Source organism: Cryptomeria japonica, chromosome 5 (assembly GCF_030272615.1).
Source record: "Cryptomeria japonica chromosome 5, Sugi_1.0, whole genome shotgun sequence".
In the NCBI taxonomy this organism is placed as follows: Eukaryota; Viridiplantae; Streptophyta; class Pinopsida; order Cupressales; family Cupressaceae; genus Cryptomeria; species Cryptomeria japonica.
Genome location: NC_081409.1, coordinates 275806180 through 275823409, shown reverse-complemented (window position 1 = coordinate 275823409; position 17230 = coordinate 275806180). Strand labels below are relative to the sequence as shown.

Genomic DNA, 17230 nt, shown 5'->3' with positions numbered 1-17230 from the left:
CATTCCTATGATACTAAAGTCATGGTCGCTATGTAAGTGCCACTCACATATTCACATTACTCTCAAAAAGTTATGCAATTCCAAAAACTGGCATCGCTTTTCAAGTTCGTATGAGAAAGTTATTGCCTTGGAAAGTTTGTTGCTGAATTGCTGCCAAAGTGACAAGGATGCTATCTAACAACCACTCACACGATACATCAAACGAAAACCAAAAACAATGCTATATTCATTTCATTAAAATAAATGTTTCCCTGACAAGCTACAATAGGCTGATAAGAGGCCTAAATTTGATTATGCACACTGAGAGAAATTGGAAAATGGGTTGATCTATGACTAAGGTAGGGTTATCCCCTTTTCTCAGTTCATACACGTTCCTGACCCAATCTGCATGCCCAAGCAACCCTCTCAATGGGAAAATCCTAGGTTACCGGGTTCGCCCCTGGGACGCCCTAGTACGGGTCCGGGTTCGACCGAGTCCGTGGTACAGGTCCGGTTCGACCTGGGTTCGAAAAACCCAGGCGGTCGAACCCAGTCAAACCCGGGGTCGAACCCGGGCGGACCCAGTCAAAACCGGGCGGCCCATAAAGTCAAAAAACAAAGCAATTTTTTTTTTTTTCAATTCCACCTTGTAAAAAGTAAAAATTATAACTTAAAAAACATTTCTAAAACATTTTATTGACTCATTTCACCTCATTTGTGTTGCAAACAAAATTTTTATGAGAGCAGGTTGAAGAAAGGTTGAACAAAATTTGGCTTCCAAGATCAAAGAGGAGGAGTTGAAGACTGATTTTAGAAGCTTCAACAAGTGTTATAGCATCATTTCCATACATTTTCAAGCTTCCATTGGCTGCAAGAGGTAGGTTTTTAAACATTTTTTTTCCAACTATTTTTGTTTCACAAATTGTCAAACATGAAACTTGAATTTTTTTTCATTATTTAGTATTTGTTTTTGAATATGTTTATTTTATTTCTTGCCATAGGAACTAGAATGGCATCTACATCTTCCTCCATTGGCAATGAACAAATAATTGCAAAACAAAGAAATGATCCAAATTCTCCCTTATGGAAATATGTGGACATTATAAAACAACTTCCGGGAGGTGGGGGATTCCGTTGGAAATGCCATGGATGTGATATTGAACGTAATAGTTCATATTATCGGGTGGTAGGCCATTTGTGTGGAATAAAAGGAAGAGGCATCAAAAAATGCCCTGGAAAAAATGGTAAACCTATACCAGATGAGACAGTGATGAAATATATTAGGTAGCATGAGGCGGCAGAAGAGAGGGAAGCCCGTAGATTGAACCAAACCACATCAAAGAAAACAAAGGGCATGCAAGGCCCCTCTAATCCCAGTATTGTAGTAGAAGACCACCACTTCTTTGCCACAAATGAACCTCAAAGTGAACCACCCTTGACACGTAAAAGAACAAAGGGGCCTTTAGAAACCGCATTCCAAAATGAGAGTAGAGACAATGCTGATCAAGATATAGTAAGGTGCATTTATGCAAATGGGTTGTCATTCAATGTTGTTCGCTCCCCATATTGGAAGCAAATGATAAAAAGTGTTAATGAGGCACCAAGAGGGTATAAGGGCCCCGGTTATGAGAAGGTACGTGGAACATTATTGGAGAAAGAGGTGAAGAGGGTTGAAGATGCATTGAAACCCATAAGGGATTCATGGGTTGAGACAGGTGTAACAATTGTTTCAGATGGGTGGAAAGATGCTAAAAACCGTCCCTTGATCAATGTCATAGCGGTGTCCCCTAAAGGGGCAATGTTTTTGAGAGCTGTGGATGGTGAGGGCCAAATAAAAGATGGCCAATTTATTGCAGAGATTCTCATCTTTGCCATTGAGTCTGTGGGACCCCGCAATGTTGTCCAAGTCATAACGGACAATGCAAAAAATTGTAGAGCTACTGGTTTGTTGGTTGAGCAACGCTATGATCGCATCTTTTGGACACCTTGTGCGGTACATTCACTCAATCTTATGCTACAAAGGATTGGGCAAAAAATAAAATGGATCAAAGATGTGTATGCAGAGGCTGAGGACATCCAGATGTTCATCACAAACCACCACATGTCTCAAGGGATTTTTAGAACCTATTCGAATTTGGAGCTATTGAAGGTAAGTGAAATAGTAATTTAATTTTACATTTTTTGATTTTTTTGAATTTTCAATGTTAATAATATCATTGTGTAAGCTATATTGTGTATTCTTCTTTAAAGTTTGGCTTTATTTTTTAATCATTTGGCATTAATTTGTGTTATAAGTTGTTGAGACCCGTTTTGCATCAAACACAATCGTCTTAAGACGACTTGTGAAAGTTAGAGTGGCATTATGCAATATGGTGATCAACACCAATTGGACTGTATGGAAGCAAAGTAGCACTGAGAGGGCAGAAAAAATTAGGGATAGAATATTGAATGAGAAATGGTGGGATCTTGTTACATATCTCCTAAGTATCACTGAGCCCATCATGAGCATGATTTGCTATACAGACATGGATAGGCCTTGCATAGGTGAGATTTATGATGGCATTGATTCAATGCTTGAAAAAATAAAGGTCACTATAAATGAAAAAGAGAATGATCCTCAGGAGAAATTCTTCAAAGAACTGGAAGTAATTATTGTAGAGAGGTGGAATAAGATGACCACTCCTTTGCACCTTCTTGCCTATGCCTTGACACCTAAGTACTATAGCAATCAGTTTCTTGATAAACCAGGAAGGAATCCACCATGGAGAGATCTAGAAGTATCTGATGGGTACCTTAGACTATATCCCGATGATGATTTGCGAGATGTTGTTACAAATGAGTTCATAGAATTCGCAAATGGGAATGGTCTAAGTGTTGATGCACTTCGTCATAGATCCAAGAAAGATGCTCATAGCTGGTGGTACTTCCATGGCACATGCTTCCAACACCTACAACCCCTCACTATAAAAGTTTTATCACAAGTAAGTTTAATTAATTAAAATTTTAAATTTACAAGTTTTAGTTTATTTATAGTTTACTTTGTCTTCATAGGTTGCTAGTAATTTTATTTTTATTAATGTATAACTTTAATTGTTTACTTTGTCTTCATAGGTTGCTAGTTCATCTGCTTCAGAAAGAAATTGGAGCACATACTCTTTCATCCACTCAGTAAAGCGCAATAGGCTGCTATCAAAAAGAGCAGAGAATTTAGTATATGTGCATTCCAACCTACGTCTTCTTTCACTCAAACAACATGACTACACACAAGGGGAAACAAAGATGTGTGATATAGAGCCAGAGCATACTGATTTGGATGCTCCTGCTTCTCAGCTTCTTGCATTGACACTTGATGACTCGGAAATTGAGCCAACTTATAGTGCAAGTGCAAGTGGCATTGGCTCATGTAATGTCAATGTCAATGAGGAGGAGGAGGATGAAGAATTAGATGATCCATTTGATGATTAAACTTTAAGTTTATATTGTTGAAAGTTGAAACAATGATACTTGAATATTTTGTCATTTTGATATTAAACTTGATGTATATGATGCTATTATCAATTATGGTATGATCATGATGCTATGATTACAAGTTTATATTTGTTTTGTTGTTTATATGATGCTATGTGACATGCATATTTTAATTCATGCTTATAGGCTTCACAAATATCAAAATATATATATATATATATATATAAAAAAAAAATTTACATGTTTTTGTACTAATGAACCCAAATGAACCCAAACCCCTTTTCAAAATTTTGCCGTACCGGCATACCGGGTTCTTCGAACCCGAACCCGAACCGGCAACCTAGGGAAAATCAATCAAAAACTCGTTTTCCTTTTTCCCCTTGATTTCTGATCTTTCCTAATAGTTTTCCAATGCTATTCTTGATCCAGACAGCTTGCCATTTGTTCATATACACCTGCCCACGCTTTTGTGCATGGCTGACACTCAAGCAAAGGTCTGGGTTTGTTTTCTTGGTTCTAAACACCTCATGGATAGTGTGTGAAAGGAGCCCAATCATTGAAATCTGACCATTTACCTTCCAAATGGATTTGACTTTATGTTTGGTTGTTTAAAAATAAAATTCACGTTTTCCCAATTTCTCTTCAAAACATGCGCCCCTTTTTGATAGGATGGAAGCACAATATAACACAAATCGAAAAAATGCCAAATGTCCTCTTGGTCAATGTCATCATGCATCACCTTTAATAGTTGTCATTTTTGTTTTGTTGCAGAGTCATTCCTATGATGCTAAATTCATGGTTGCTATTGAAGTTAAAAGTGTTGCTATGTATGTGTCACTCACATATTCACATTACTCTCAAAAAGCTATGCAATTTCCAAAAACTGGCATCGCTTTTCAAGTTCGTATGAGAAGTTATTGCCTTGGGAAGTTTGTTGCTCAATTGCTGCCGAAGTAACAAGGATGATGTTAAAGTTCATTCAAATAAGCTATTGTTGAAGATGCTATTCTATATTGCTGTTTAAGTCAACAAAGCTTGATCTTTAAGGCAATTACTTGGTTCTCCTCACGTGGCCCATCCCACTGTCCAAGGCTGCTCCACAATTAAAGTTATTGCAGTGCTCCTACACTATTTTGCTAATATTCTTTTCTTAAAAATCCCAAAAAAATAATTGGGTGGAAATAGGGAAAATTCTTAATTGCAAAAAAAGGGCTAAAAGATGAAATAATGAAAAGCACAAAACAACACCCCCCTTCATGGTCTTTTATTTAATCTACCACCTGTTTGGCAAAATTTTGCTTCTAGCTCCCAAAATTTGATTTTCTTACAAACATCCCTAATCATCAATTACTCCCAAAATACAAAGAGTCATAATATATCTGTCAAAGGTTGAAAATATCAAAAATAGGGAGAAATTAGGGGAGAATTAATTGTGTAAAGACAGAGCCAAACAGTGGAAACATTTTAAGTAAAAAGGTACACATTTCATGTAAATTTCAAATATGCCAATGGCCATCACAAAATTTTGCCTCTAGCTCCCAAAATTAGGTTCACATGAAACATCCCTAATCCTCAATTACTCCCAAACAATGATGAATTAGATTCTATCATTCCGAACCCAGCCTTCTTACAACCTAAACCATCACTAGTATACCCATTTAAGGTAGGCTTTAAGTTAAGTAAGCACTAAGTTCAGGCTCAGGTATATTGGGCAAGCATGTACTCATGTATCATACATATGGATGCTAGAACCATACCATCAAGAATCTCCCAACCTTTTCCTAGTAAGTTAATATTACAAATTTACGAAAGGTATTTTTAACACCATCTTTCTTATTTTCCTCTCTTTTGGCAATTTACTAAATAGTCTTATTTGGACTTTGTTACAAAGTTGCCAAGAAAAAGGTTCAAACTTCAAATACAAAACTCTTATTTTTATTGGCACCCTAAGCACAGTCCATTGTAGAAATGTACATACATAATATATAAAGAAAATAACCAAAACAGCAATGGTATGTGCAGAATTGACATTAGAATAAATAAAAAGAAGCAAAACACTACACAATTAGAAATGTGATAGGATTATAAATTATGACTTATACCCCTTCTGTGGAGTTCATCTTGGAAACAACTCAAAAATGTCTGACCCTTCCCAAAACATCCCAGTAATGTGCTCAGAGTTTTCAAAACAGTTATGGGAAGAACTCAGCGATTCTAAAGAGCCTTTTACGTTCTGTGCAAGAAGCATAACTAGGATCACAATATCAGAATCACTTTGGTTTGAGTATGATGGGAGATTTTGGAGAATTCAATCACATAATTTATTGCCGGATTGTTTCATAATTTCTCACTCCTACTGGTTGCTTGACCTTGTTTAGATCATTATTTTTTATATTATGGCAATCGTAGTGAGCCTTTTCTACCAATGATGTTGTAAATATTTTATTCTTCTCTAATGAAATTTTTGGTTTTTAATTAAGGAAGATGCAATCACAATGGATTTCTAATGTTTTTGACATATTCACATCCACCAAGCAAAATAGTGAAGTGCAAACTATCTTTTAACATAAAGATGTCACTTTTTTCTCACAACAATTTGCTATTATGATGCTTTTTAATTGCAATATCAAAATGACTAGATTTAATACTTTTAATGTGATTTTAATTTTAATGCTCAAATTGGATATAATTATGTGCACCTTAAATTCAAACTAGAAATGATGCAAAGGTCTCTGGACCACATGAATAGACAAAGTTTGAAAACTCGGACTCGGCACAGACTTGGCAGCCCAAAATAGGACTTGGACTCAGGACTCAGCACAGACTCGGCAAAAAACTCGGCTAGGACTTGGCAAGAAAAAAAAACCGTAGTTTTACAAAAAAACAAAAAGAAATTAATGCATTTAGAGAACATAAAAACCTATTTTGACTATCAATTTGTCATAATTCAAACATGGCACATGTCATATGATCTTTAAACACTTAATATTTAAAATTTCATAATTCATACTCAATAACTAGAGGGGGTTTGGGAGTGGAGATCCTAATGGGTTTGAGGGGCAGCAATGATAAGCTGCACAAGGTATTAGATATGAGAAAAATCCAACGATAGGAATGATAGCAAACGCACTTGCGATACCCTGTGGGCTGGAAATGGGGGTTTGGGAGCTATGCCCCTGAAAAAAAAGTTTGGATGATTGAAAATGGACAAGTTTGAACCAAAATATGAAGAAATGGACACCTGCAGTCATAAATTGGGCACCAAATAGCAGAATGAAATGGAAAAAAACAACAAAAATGTCTTTTTTAGCCGTCTGGGCATTTCCAAGCAAGCACGAGAGTCCTAGGTCGGGACTCGCAAGTCCTTTGCAAAAACTGGGGCATTTTTTGGGGTGACTTGGCAGGATGCTCGCTCACAAGTCCATGACAAGTAGACTCGGTGAGCCAACGGACTCGTGAGTCCTAGCCAATTTTTCAAACTATGTGAATAGACATCAATTCCTCAGAAGTTTCATACTATTTTTCATCATGTTTCAATGCATACAAGTCCTGATATATTATCATACATTCAGATAGTTGATTAGACCAGATTAAAGCTAAACAATGATGTGATAGAATTGATTACGTACCCTTCAATTTTTACAGTAAACAGCAGTGTATCACCCCTGAAGAAAACAGTCTGAATCAAATCATTCACTGTATCTAATCAAATTAAGTAGCAAACAGAGTGAGACATTGCTGACCTTCATTTCCAACACCAAAATATTGTAACTGTTAAAAGGAAAACCAATGTCAAAGGGAAAGGGAGTAAGTAGCAAACAAAGTGAGACATTGTTGAGCTTCATTTCCAACACCAAAATATTGAACTGTTCAAATGAAAACCTATGTCAAAGAGAGCAAAATGACTAAGCTTCAATAAGTAAACAGGAATTAGATAAAGGAATCTTTAGTTAAGGTAAGAAATGTCACCAATATAAAAGAATCAAGAAGAATTACCCCTCTGAAATAAGTACACCATATATGATTAAGACACCTTTTTTTATCATTTGCAGTGGCAGTACTCTGTTTTCAACTGTTGCTCAACACTTATTAGTAGCTAGCTGTCTAAAAGGATCCTACATCTGACATTCAATGATAATAAAGAACCAAAATACTTCCAAGCAACCAGGAGTTTATTACAAAGAAAACTTGTCCCAAAAAAAAAGAATAAACTGTAGTAAATCCAATATATCTATCTACAAAACATACATTTGCTGCAGCCTAATAGATTTAGATATAATAATTTTCAAGTTAACAGGGTTAAATACATTTTGGAAAATAAGGTACTTCACCACCAAGCAAATTATCCCAACATACCAGTTCATGCAGCCAGGTCCACATCCCTTTCTACACCTGGGACACACCCAAGCATTGCCCACCTGCATTTCTAATGAAATGTCTTCACCATGTCTATTCATCAAGCAAAGGCCACAAAAACGGTAGGGACAGCGAGAACAATGAACGTGATCCTGCAGGCTCCTCTTACGGCACCGATGACAAGTTTTCTCGTTGCTTGTATCATTTGTTTGACATCCAACCACCCTAGCTTCTAAAGAAAGTTTTTCTTCCCAGGATGATTCATGACCTTCATTGATATTTAGTCTCTTGTTCAGATCCAGGATGTTTCTTTCATGAGTGTTACTTTCATGGTGTAGTCGACCCTCACTGGATGGAGACACAGTGCTTGTTCCAACATTCCCCTTTTTGTGGGATGCCTCATAATTTGTCCTCAACTGATCTGTTGAGATCATTGGTGTATTTAAAACTTGTGTCCCAAATTCTTCAGGTCTCACCAAAAAATGATCAGCACTTTTACACCAGCCACGCCCCTTCTTTCGACAGGCAATTTCATAAGGAGATTCATGAGTATTCTGGAATACAAGATAATCATGTGCATTAGAGAACCCGGCACCCCTAGCATGATGCACTATTATTCCTGTTTTTTCAAGACCTTGTGATTTTCGACATGGTCCACAGTTGCAGCTGTTCACAAAACAGCAATGGATAAGTCAAGCCAGACATTAGTGCTTCTATATAAATACAAACTGAAATTTCTATAAAATTCAGCTTCAGAATATATATTGTGCAAGCTAGTCCTTGTTTTACAGATAAATGTTGATTTTCTCATAAATTTACTCTGAGCTGGAGATACAACCTTTTGGGTATAATCTTTTCTTTGTGGTAGTGAACTTTTCCATTTGAGGTAATATGCAGCTGCTCAGAAAATAGAGGCAAAGAAGACAAACCAAATTGAACGAGGTTCTTCTAAAATGAGGAAGAAATTTTATAGTGCATCCAACTCTTGTTCCTATCGTACTCATTTCATTTTTTAAACATATCTCCAATCCTCCACCAAATGATAAAAGAACTAATTAGGCTATCTTTTAACATTTTTTCATTTTATTATTTCCTAGAGTACTCAATGTGGGTATTCTCCAGTCGAGACAAATAAAAGTAAAAGAAAACTAAACATAAGGGTCTCCCCGAAATACCCAATGTTGGTATTCTGGTAAACTACATGGGTCAAACCCCACTAAAATTGAAAATCTGGTTCTCCTATTGAGACAGAAAAAGAGAATTGCACAACCCGAAAAGTAGGAGAAAAGAAGTACTCAATCAAATGCCAAAATTTTCAATTAAAGTGCACAGCTATTGAGCCCAATAAAAAGAAAACAAAAAATCCTGTTGAACATTGACCGAAAAAATAAAAACTAAAAAGATAAGAGGCCTTAGACCCTATGCTAAAATCAATAATTGAAATGGTTAAATGCAGTGCATTTACTGCATTACTATTGGCCATATAAAGCAATCTGTCAAAAAACATCTTGACCTGAAAAGTAAAAGTAATAAGCTATGTTCCTCGGTGTTTCCAAGACAGGGACCACAGGACTGCAAGGGATGTGTTTCAGGGATGGCAGTCCAAGGGACATTTTAACAGCAGTAATATAACAGGACAATGTTAAAATGATGTTCGATGATGTCTGCAGAAACCTGCATGCCAACCACGCTCCAAAAAGAAACTGTTTGTTTGTGCTTCTCACAATATACCACACTGCACCAGACCATTGCAAATGCACCTTTAATCTCTTTTGCAACTGAGATAATATATTGACTCTAATACCATATCAAGAATTTTGAAGTTTGATGCTTTTTTGAACAATGAAATCAGAAATCCAAATTGTTGCTGTTAATATTAACTGTTATATAAATTGTATCATTAACTATGAATCTGAATCATGATGTATTTGTTGCTGTTATACTACAGTTGTTGCTGTCACTGTTGTCTTGATTGATTTAATTGCTGTTATAGTGCTGTCATGATGTATTTATTGCTGCTGTTATAATGCTGTCATGTTATATTGTTGTTATAATGCTGTCACGTTATATTGTTGTTATAATGCTGTCATGATATATTTCACAGTTTATTTTTATGTTATGAACAATATTTTTTAAACATTATTTAAAATTAGTTTTCAACAGGGAATGCTTCACCATCCCCAGGACTGTCAAGGGATGTCTGAGACATACCCAGCCACTTTTGGGATGACCATGCATCTCCTATGCATTTCGTGTCATCCCCAATTTTGATGCATTCAGGGATGTTTACACATTTTCTCAGTTGGGGGGACAGCCAAGGGACATCCCCTAAAGTCCCCTGTCCCTAAACGCCTTGGGGATGGGGATGGGGATGGGGGTTTGAGGAGTGGGGATGCGTCCCCATGTAACACAAGCTAAACTTCATTGTCAGAGTCTTCCATATTTCTATAAAGACTAGCCTACATAATTTGCCATAGGCTAAAAACTCCTTTGTAAAATCCTAGAAACGTGTTTTCATAGCAACAGACCTCTACTAATGATGCTTTTAATGATGCCTGTAATTTGCCATACCCTAAAAATTCCTTTGTAAAACTGTAGAAACATGCCTTCATAGCAATAGACCTCTAATAACCATCCTGGTCATGTGATTTGGATAATGTTGAAAGTGAAGGATAAGCATTCCATCCCTGATTCAAATGGTTTAGTTAAAAAGAGAATGAATCTAGTCCTATATCCTTCCAAAAAATGGGAATGAGAGACGATAATTTGGAAATGTACTACTAATTGCAAGCAAGAAACAGAAACTACACTGATGAAAAGAATGTAGCAAAAAAAGATAGATATGGCTTGCAGTTGATATATGGAGATGGCAGCCAAGACCTTTGTGGTTGGATAAGAGCTTTCTACCAGATTATGAAGTAAGTGTTGGATAATGCCTTGTTCATGATTCTGATTTGTTAAAAAAACTAAGTTGCCGGTTCGGGTTCAGGTTCGGCATCCAGTTCGCCAGTTCAGCTAAAAAATTTTTGAAGGTTTGGGTTAATTAGTATAAAAAACATGTAAAATTCACGTGTGTGTATATATATACATATCAATGAATTTACAAAAAAAACTTTAGAATTAATAAACCGAATGCTCAGTTTAATATATTATTAATAAACTTTAAAACATTGGGGTCTATTTGTAGTTTTGGGAGCATGCATATAACACAATCGCTATTGCAAAACTCCTCTAACCACTCACAGGACATATGACAGCCTCCTCTGACCACTCACAAGACACGCAACAAAATGTTGACTGCTGACTGGAACAGCAAACCCAGACCCAGACCCAACTATAAACTCGGACCCGCATCTGGGCTCCTGATGCCGAACTTGGTAACTGTTGGTGTATGTTTTATCATATACCGAACATTAGAATAAAGTACCCAAAGATAATTTATCCTCTCTTGAACAAAATCATATGGCGATTCCAAGGTTTCTTTTGTCAAGTCTTGACATGTGGATAAGCTCAATGGGCATTGTGATATGTTGGTAATACACAAAGGGACTTATGCTTGGCTCGTTCAATTCGCAATGAAGGTTTAGACAATGAAGCTCTATCATTTGGGACTTGGATCATGGAAAAATGAAAAGGAGACAAGGGTTTAAAAATTCTAACCTATTCCTAGGAATTCAAGAGATGGTATTGATTTGGTGAACTCAATAACCACACTTTGCTTCGCCTCACTTAGGACAACTACACAAAGCGGAAGCAATCTTCAAGGGATGTGCTTATGATCGGAAGTTAAGCATACACAAAGGAAAGCTCAGACTAACTTTACACAATGAACAAAAACCATTTGTTCATCAAAAGTATGAGCGTAGATTCACCACAAATCAATACTTATCAGATCTTGCATTCAATCTAACAACGTGAAATAAAATCTAAACTAAGATGTTGAGGAAATTGAAAACCTTGCTAATCATTCAGATAAAAGAGATTACAAGGCCTTAAGAGAAAGCACACAAGTAATGTATTATCCAAAAATGACCACCTTGCAACAATATTTCAAAAACCTCACACACTCCAAATGAGAGGAGGCAACCTTATATAGGAGTCCAGAAATTTTGAATGGCCGAGGTCAAACATCGATCAAGGGCCCAGATTGAAAGATCAAGACCCTAATTAGGGTTTGGTACAACTAACTATCCCTCAACCAATGAGAAAATTACACTTGGGGACACTTGTCCTTCTTGCTAAATATGAACCAACAATAAAAATAGAAGGTTGTTGCATTGTGAAGTGTGCCCTCTAGAAGCTTTTGTGGATAAGTCAGGTTCATTGAACTTGGACATGTTGACTTGGAACAATCTGATTGGTTGGAAGATGACGAGGCGCCACCTTAGCATGTTGGATGTCTTCCCTAAATTCTCCAATTCATGTGAAGAAATTTTCTAAGTATGGAAATTTGTTCCTTCTTGTCACCATCTGATTCTGATTGGGAGCTTGTCTTTAATTTTTCAGGAGATGAAATCTTTCAAGAAGTTGCCTTGATTGCTTCCATAGGTCTGGGATTGTAGATGACATCCCCCAAGAAGTCTGAAATTCTTTTCATATCTTCACCAAGTCTAAGGACTTTTCTTTCTTGATGCTTTAGGATTCTTTCAAGTGCCTCCAATTTGGGGAAGAATTCATTATTTGGAATTTTTCCTATGAAATAGTTTTTCCCATACTTAGCCAAATTTTGGCCTTCTTCATGCTTGGACGAACCTTGCTTGTGTACTTGTCTTCAATTCTGGATTTGACCTAAAACTCCATTTGTGTTTTTTGTGATGATCCTGCCTCCAGTTGCCATTTATGATCTGCAAAACCAAAAAGAAAATTAAGTTAAGATCCTCATTTTGAATGTGAATTTTGAAGGTTTGATGGTAAAGTGTGTTCTCCATTTTACTCTTTCTCCAACACTTAGCACTTTAAAGGGGATTTTTCAGCACTTGGATATTCTGAAAATCTCAAGAAAATCCCTTGAATATAACCAAACTCAAGAAGCTGCATGTCTGATTTCAATCGAAAATCAGAACTAAGTCTAAGACAACTTGATTGAGATCATACTGACTTGTTCACAAGGCAGAAAATGAGAAAGAAAAGAAGGAAAATCTGTTGAATTTGTTCTTTCTCCTTGAAAACTTTCGAGAAAAATCAGGTTAGAAACCCAATATTCTGCTCACAAGACCCATTTTCACCTTCGAAAGACTGAGAAAGAAAGGGAAAGATGCTTCTTAGGATGGAAAATCAGAGGTCTGTCTCAAAAAATCTGTGAATTTGCTCTTCAAACAGTCAAGAATCTTCTCCAATCTGTGTGTAAACTTGTTGAAAATCTCAGACCTGCACAAAATCTCTCTCAAAAACCCTTTCTACCTGCACAAAACCTCTTAGAAACTCCCTCCTCTTGCTATCCAAAACTCGAACTTCATGTGAGAAAATGAAAGAACGAAGTGTATTTGTATTGAAGTTCGAATTCTCAATTAGAAACTCAGAAATCTCTTTAAAATTTGTTTCTATTTAGCTCTCAGTCCTTTGAATCTGCAAAGAAAGTTTCCAATTTGATCTTTAGTTGACTTGTCATCTCTATCAAGTTTGAACTCTTCATCTTAGCTCAACAATGCAAGTTTCTAAATCCATTTCCAGTTGTGGCTCGAACTTGATCTTCAAATTTCCATGTTGAAAACAAAACCTTCCCATTTTGCGCTTAGTTTGATCTTGGATAAGATATCTTGCTGACATCGGGTGGGAATATTCTTTCATTCAAAATTAGCAAGTTGCATGTGAAGGCGGATTTGGAGAGACTTATTCCTTGAAGTCTAGGCAGACTTCGTTGAAGTGTTTCTTCTTATACTTAAGGGAGGGCGGACTTGTCTTAAGTTGGGCACCAGCTTCATCTTTGGGGCGGACTTCAATGGCTTTATTCCTTCCTTTCATGCTTCAAGGCGGACTTGATGGAACATGAGCACTTCATACCCTCTTCATTGGGCGGACTTGCTTGAAGTCATGTACCTTGCATACTTTCCTTAACACTCTCATGGTGGACTTGACTTGATTCATGACCCATCACCTTAGGCAGACTTCACTTATCTTGTGCACCATGAAGGCGGACTTCATCACATTTATGATTCTAAGGAGGGCAGACTTCATCAACTTCATGCCACATTGCTTGTTTGCTAGGCGGACTTGATCTGATTCTTGGCACCACTTCAAATACTTAGCCATATTTTCCTTATCTCAAGGCGGACTTGGATTGATCTTTGCACTTCACTTATTACCTTGGGCGGAGTTCAATTCACTTAGAAACCTTTCATCTGCAGCATAGGGCGGACTTTCCTCTCTTCATGACTCATGGCGGACTTTACCTTGCATTGGACCCTTCAACTTTCTTCCTAAGGCGGACCTCTTTTGATTCATGCACCCCTCATCTTGGGCGGACCTCATCTCTTGTAGGAACTTCTTTATCATGCATAGGGCAGACTTGGTGAAGAATGCGCACTACTTGCTGTCTCTCTAGGGCAGACTTCATTGAAGTTATGCACCTTGGTTTGAAGGAGGGTGGACTTCCATGAGTTTGTGCACCATCATGTTAACTTTGCCACCATTCCTAGGGTGGACTTTGTTGAGTTTAATAATTAATTCCCATGCACCAAGGAGGCGGATCTTGTTGAGTCTCAGGAACCAAGACAAAGGGCAGACTTCACCACTTGCTGTCTCTCTAGGGCAGACTTCATTGAAGTCAAGAACCATGGAATCAAAATCCAAAATCTTCATAACTTGTGCAATTCTTCTCATATTTGTTTGAAATTTGAAAACCACTCATCATTCATCCATTGAATTCCTTTGGATCCCTAAAATTTAGGAAATTGGCTTTTTTGAACAAAACTTGAATTTCGGAGGAATTTGTCGATCATTTTCAATGAATCTTAGAGCCAATAATGCAAACCCTAGACCTCCTTTCCAAAAATAGAAAAAGCAAGCATCCCTAAAAAATAGGAAAAACTTTCAAAAATAGCCACTTCAGGGATTGCGCTCAAAATGCCAAAAACAAAACTTCCTAAAAATAGAAAGTTGTCCAAATCCACTCAAATCAATTGCAATCTTCGTCCTTTGGCCTTTCTAGGCACTTTGACGGTGTCTAGAATCTGTTCTAACCATGGCTTACACAAACTGACCCATGACTTCCAAAACTCGGACCATTCAAAACTGACAAACTTGGCAATACTGATGTAGGGAGGTCACAAGGCTCTAACAAAAACCCTAGAAAGCAAGAAAAAGGGAGGGTCCCCATTCTCAATGGAGCGATGTGTGCAGAAGGTCACAACAATAACATAGCTTATTTTGAGTTTGGTCCCTATCTATCCCTACACTATGATCCAAAACTTGAATTTCTACACTTTTTTTCAGCCAACCAATCAATATTGATGTGGATTGTCATTGGTTTGCAAGCCAAACCTTTCTACAACTTCATCCAAAATCAAATTGTATTATGAACCAAAATCAACAAGGGCATTTACCTATTCCTTCTTGATTTGGACTGTGATTTGGAAGAGCTTGCTCAGCTCCTCTTTCCCTTGCTTGCCACATTAGTAGTGGTGCAATAAGGTGACCACGGATTTCTTGGAGTCCCCTTTGCTACAATTATTTGAGCCCAATTCAGGATGCAACTTTCAACGCTATAAATTAATCTAAGTTGTCGGTATGTGGGTACGGGCAATTTATTTTGCCCTTGGGTGCATGGGTTTGGGTACGTCCATACATGTATATATACATATGCATATACATATACAAAAAATTTAAAGAAATATATAGAATTGTAAAACTAAATACATTTGATAGCATGATACTTCATCATTGATCAATGCCAAATGCCAAAATAGTAGTGATAAAGATAAATATTAATTGCGAATTGATAATTAAATATTTAATATTTATGTTTATCAATTGGCATTTAATAGTGATAATTTTAGTTGTCTATATTTTTTACTCTGGTCTCCACTCCTAGACCCCCTCATTGTGATCAAATTTCTTATATGACAAGAGATCCCAATAACTAGTGGGGGTTTGGGAGTGGAGACCCTAATGGGTTTGAGGGGCAGCAATGATAAGCTGCACAAGGTGTTAGATGTGAGAGACACCCAATGATAGAAAATGAGAAAAGCGAGTGAAAAGAGCAAAATGACCTTTGTATTGGGTGAAATGATGCTTTTAGGGACAATTTAGAGTTTTGGATGCAAAAAAAAAAGTCAAAAGATGTTTGTTTTTGTTATTTTTTTGGTGCTTAGAGCCTTTAGGTAAGCCTGGGTACGCATGGGCACATACTTGGGAGTACCTAGACGCTCAAGCATGTACCCAGGCGAACCCATACCAAGATGAGCCAAGTACAGGTGCAGGACGCCTTAAGGGCGTACCCGGTAACATAATTTAAAAACATCAGCTACATTCCTTCTACTCCAATTTTTTGTACATGTGGGGTCCCTAAACTAAAATGCATAATTCCCAATGTGTTCATAGAATTGCTATTGTTTGAGTACTTAGATAAATTTAGGATTGCATAGTATGCTCATTAAATTCAAAATCGTCATTAGTTTTTGCATTTGGGTATTCAAAATTCTACAGCTGACCCAAAGAAGAGCATTACTCTTGACTTGGCAACATCTTAAAACACAAGGCACCGAATGAGTTGCTATTATATAGTGCATGGAGCTAGACTATTATTTACCTCTTAAAAGCACTAGACTATTATTATAAATCTTGACCAAAGAAAAAAAGAATGGTGAAGGAATTTTTTCCTTATCTTAAATCAAGCATTGAAATACTTAGAACTCAGTATATGCATTAGTTGCTACATTTGGGTATCCTCATATGGACCCCTTGAAAAGGGGACAATGTTGACCCAAAAAAATTTAAACCAAAATAATAGAGTTATTACTATACCCTAGAGTTATTACTATACCCTAGTGCTCAAATCAATCATTACAATAAAAAAGCAGTGCATTCACTATATTACCATAGATGCACTCCTCATAGAAAAGTCATGAGATTTAGAAACTCACGAGTTTTTGCTGGCGAGTAGTAATGCGAGTCCATGTTAAAAACTTGACTGCTCTAGTTCATAAGCAAAAACGTAAAAAAAGGGATTCATTCAATCATTTTGTGTTTGCTATTTTGCTGTTAAAGAGAAAAACTCCTCCCAACCATTTCCAATTTGATTTCCATCGATTCTTGCCAATTATAAGTGGATTTGAGTTGGTTTTTGAAGCAGAATCAGATTCCCAAGTAGGTTTTCTAAATTTTTTTCCTATTTTTTAATTTATTTTTTGTTGCATCTAGATGAATAGAAAACCATTCCTAAGTAGTCAAAAATGATTTAGAGTCATTAGAACGAGATTTAACACCATTT

General features: G+C 36.8%; 1 protein-coding gene across 1 annotated transcript in view; it reads right to left on the bottom strand.

Annotated features, from left to right (window-relative positions):
• The window catches only part of LOC131039643 (uncharacterized), a 43520-nt gene that overhangs the window by 14283 nt on the left and 12007 nt on the right, over window positions 1-17230 (bottom strand). Inside the window, exon 2 of the mRNA XM_057972431.2 lies at window positions 7804-8469. Coding sequence (XP_057828414.2) covers window positions 7804-8469 — 666 coding nt within the window. The remainder of the gene's footprint in view (window positions 1-7803; window positions 8470-17230) is intronic.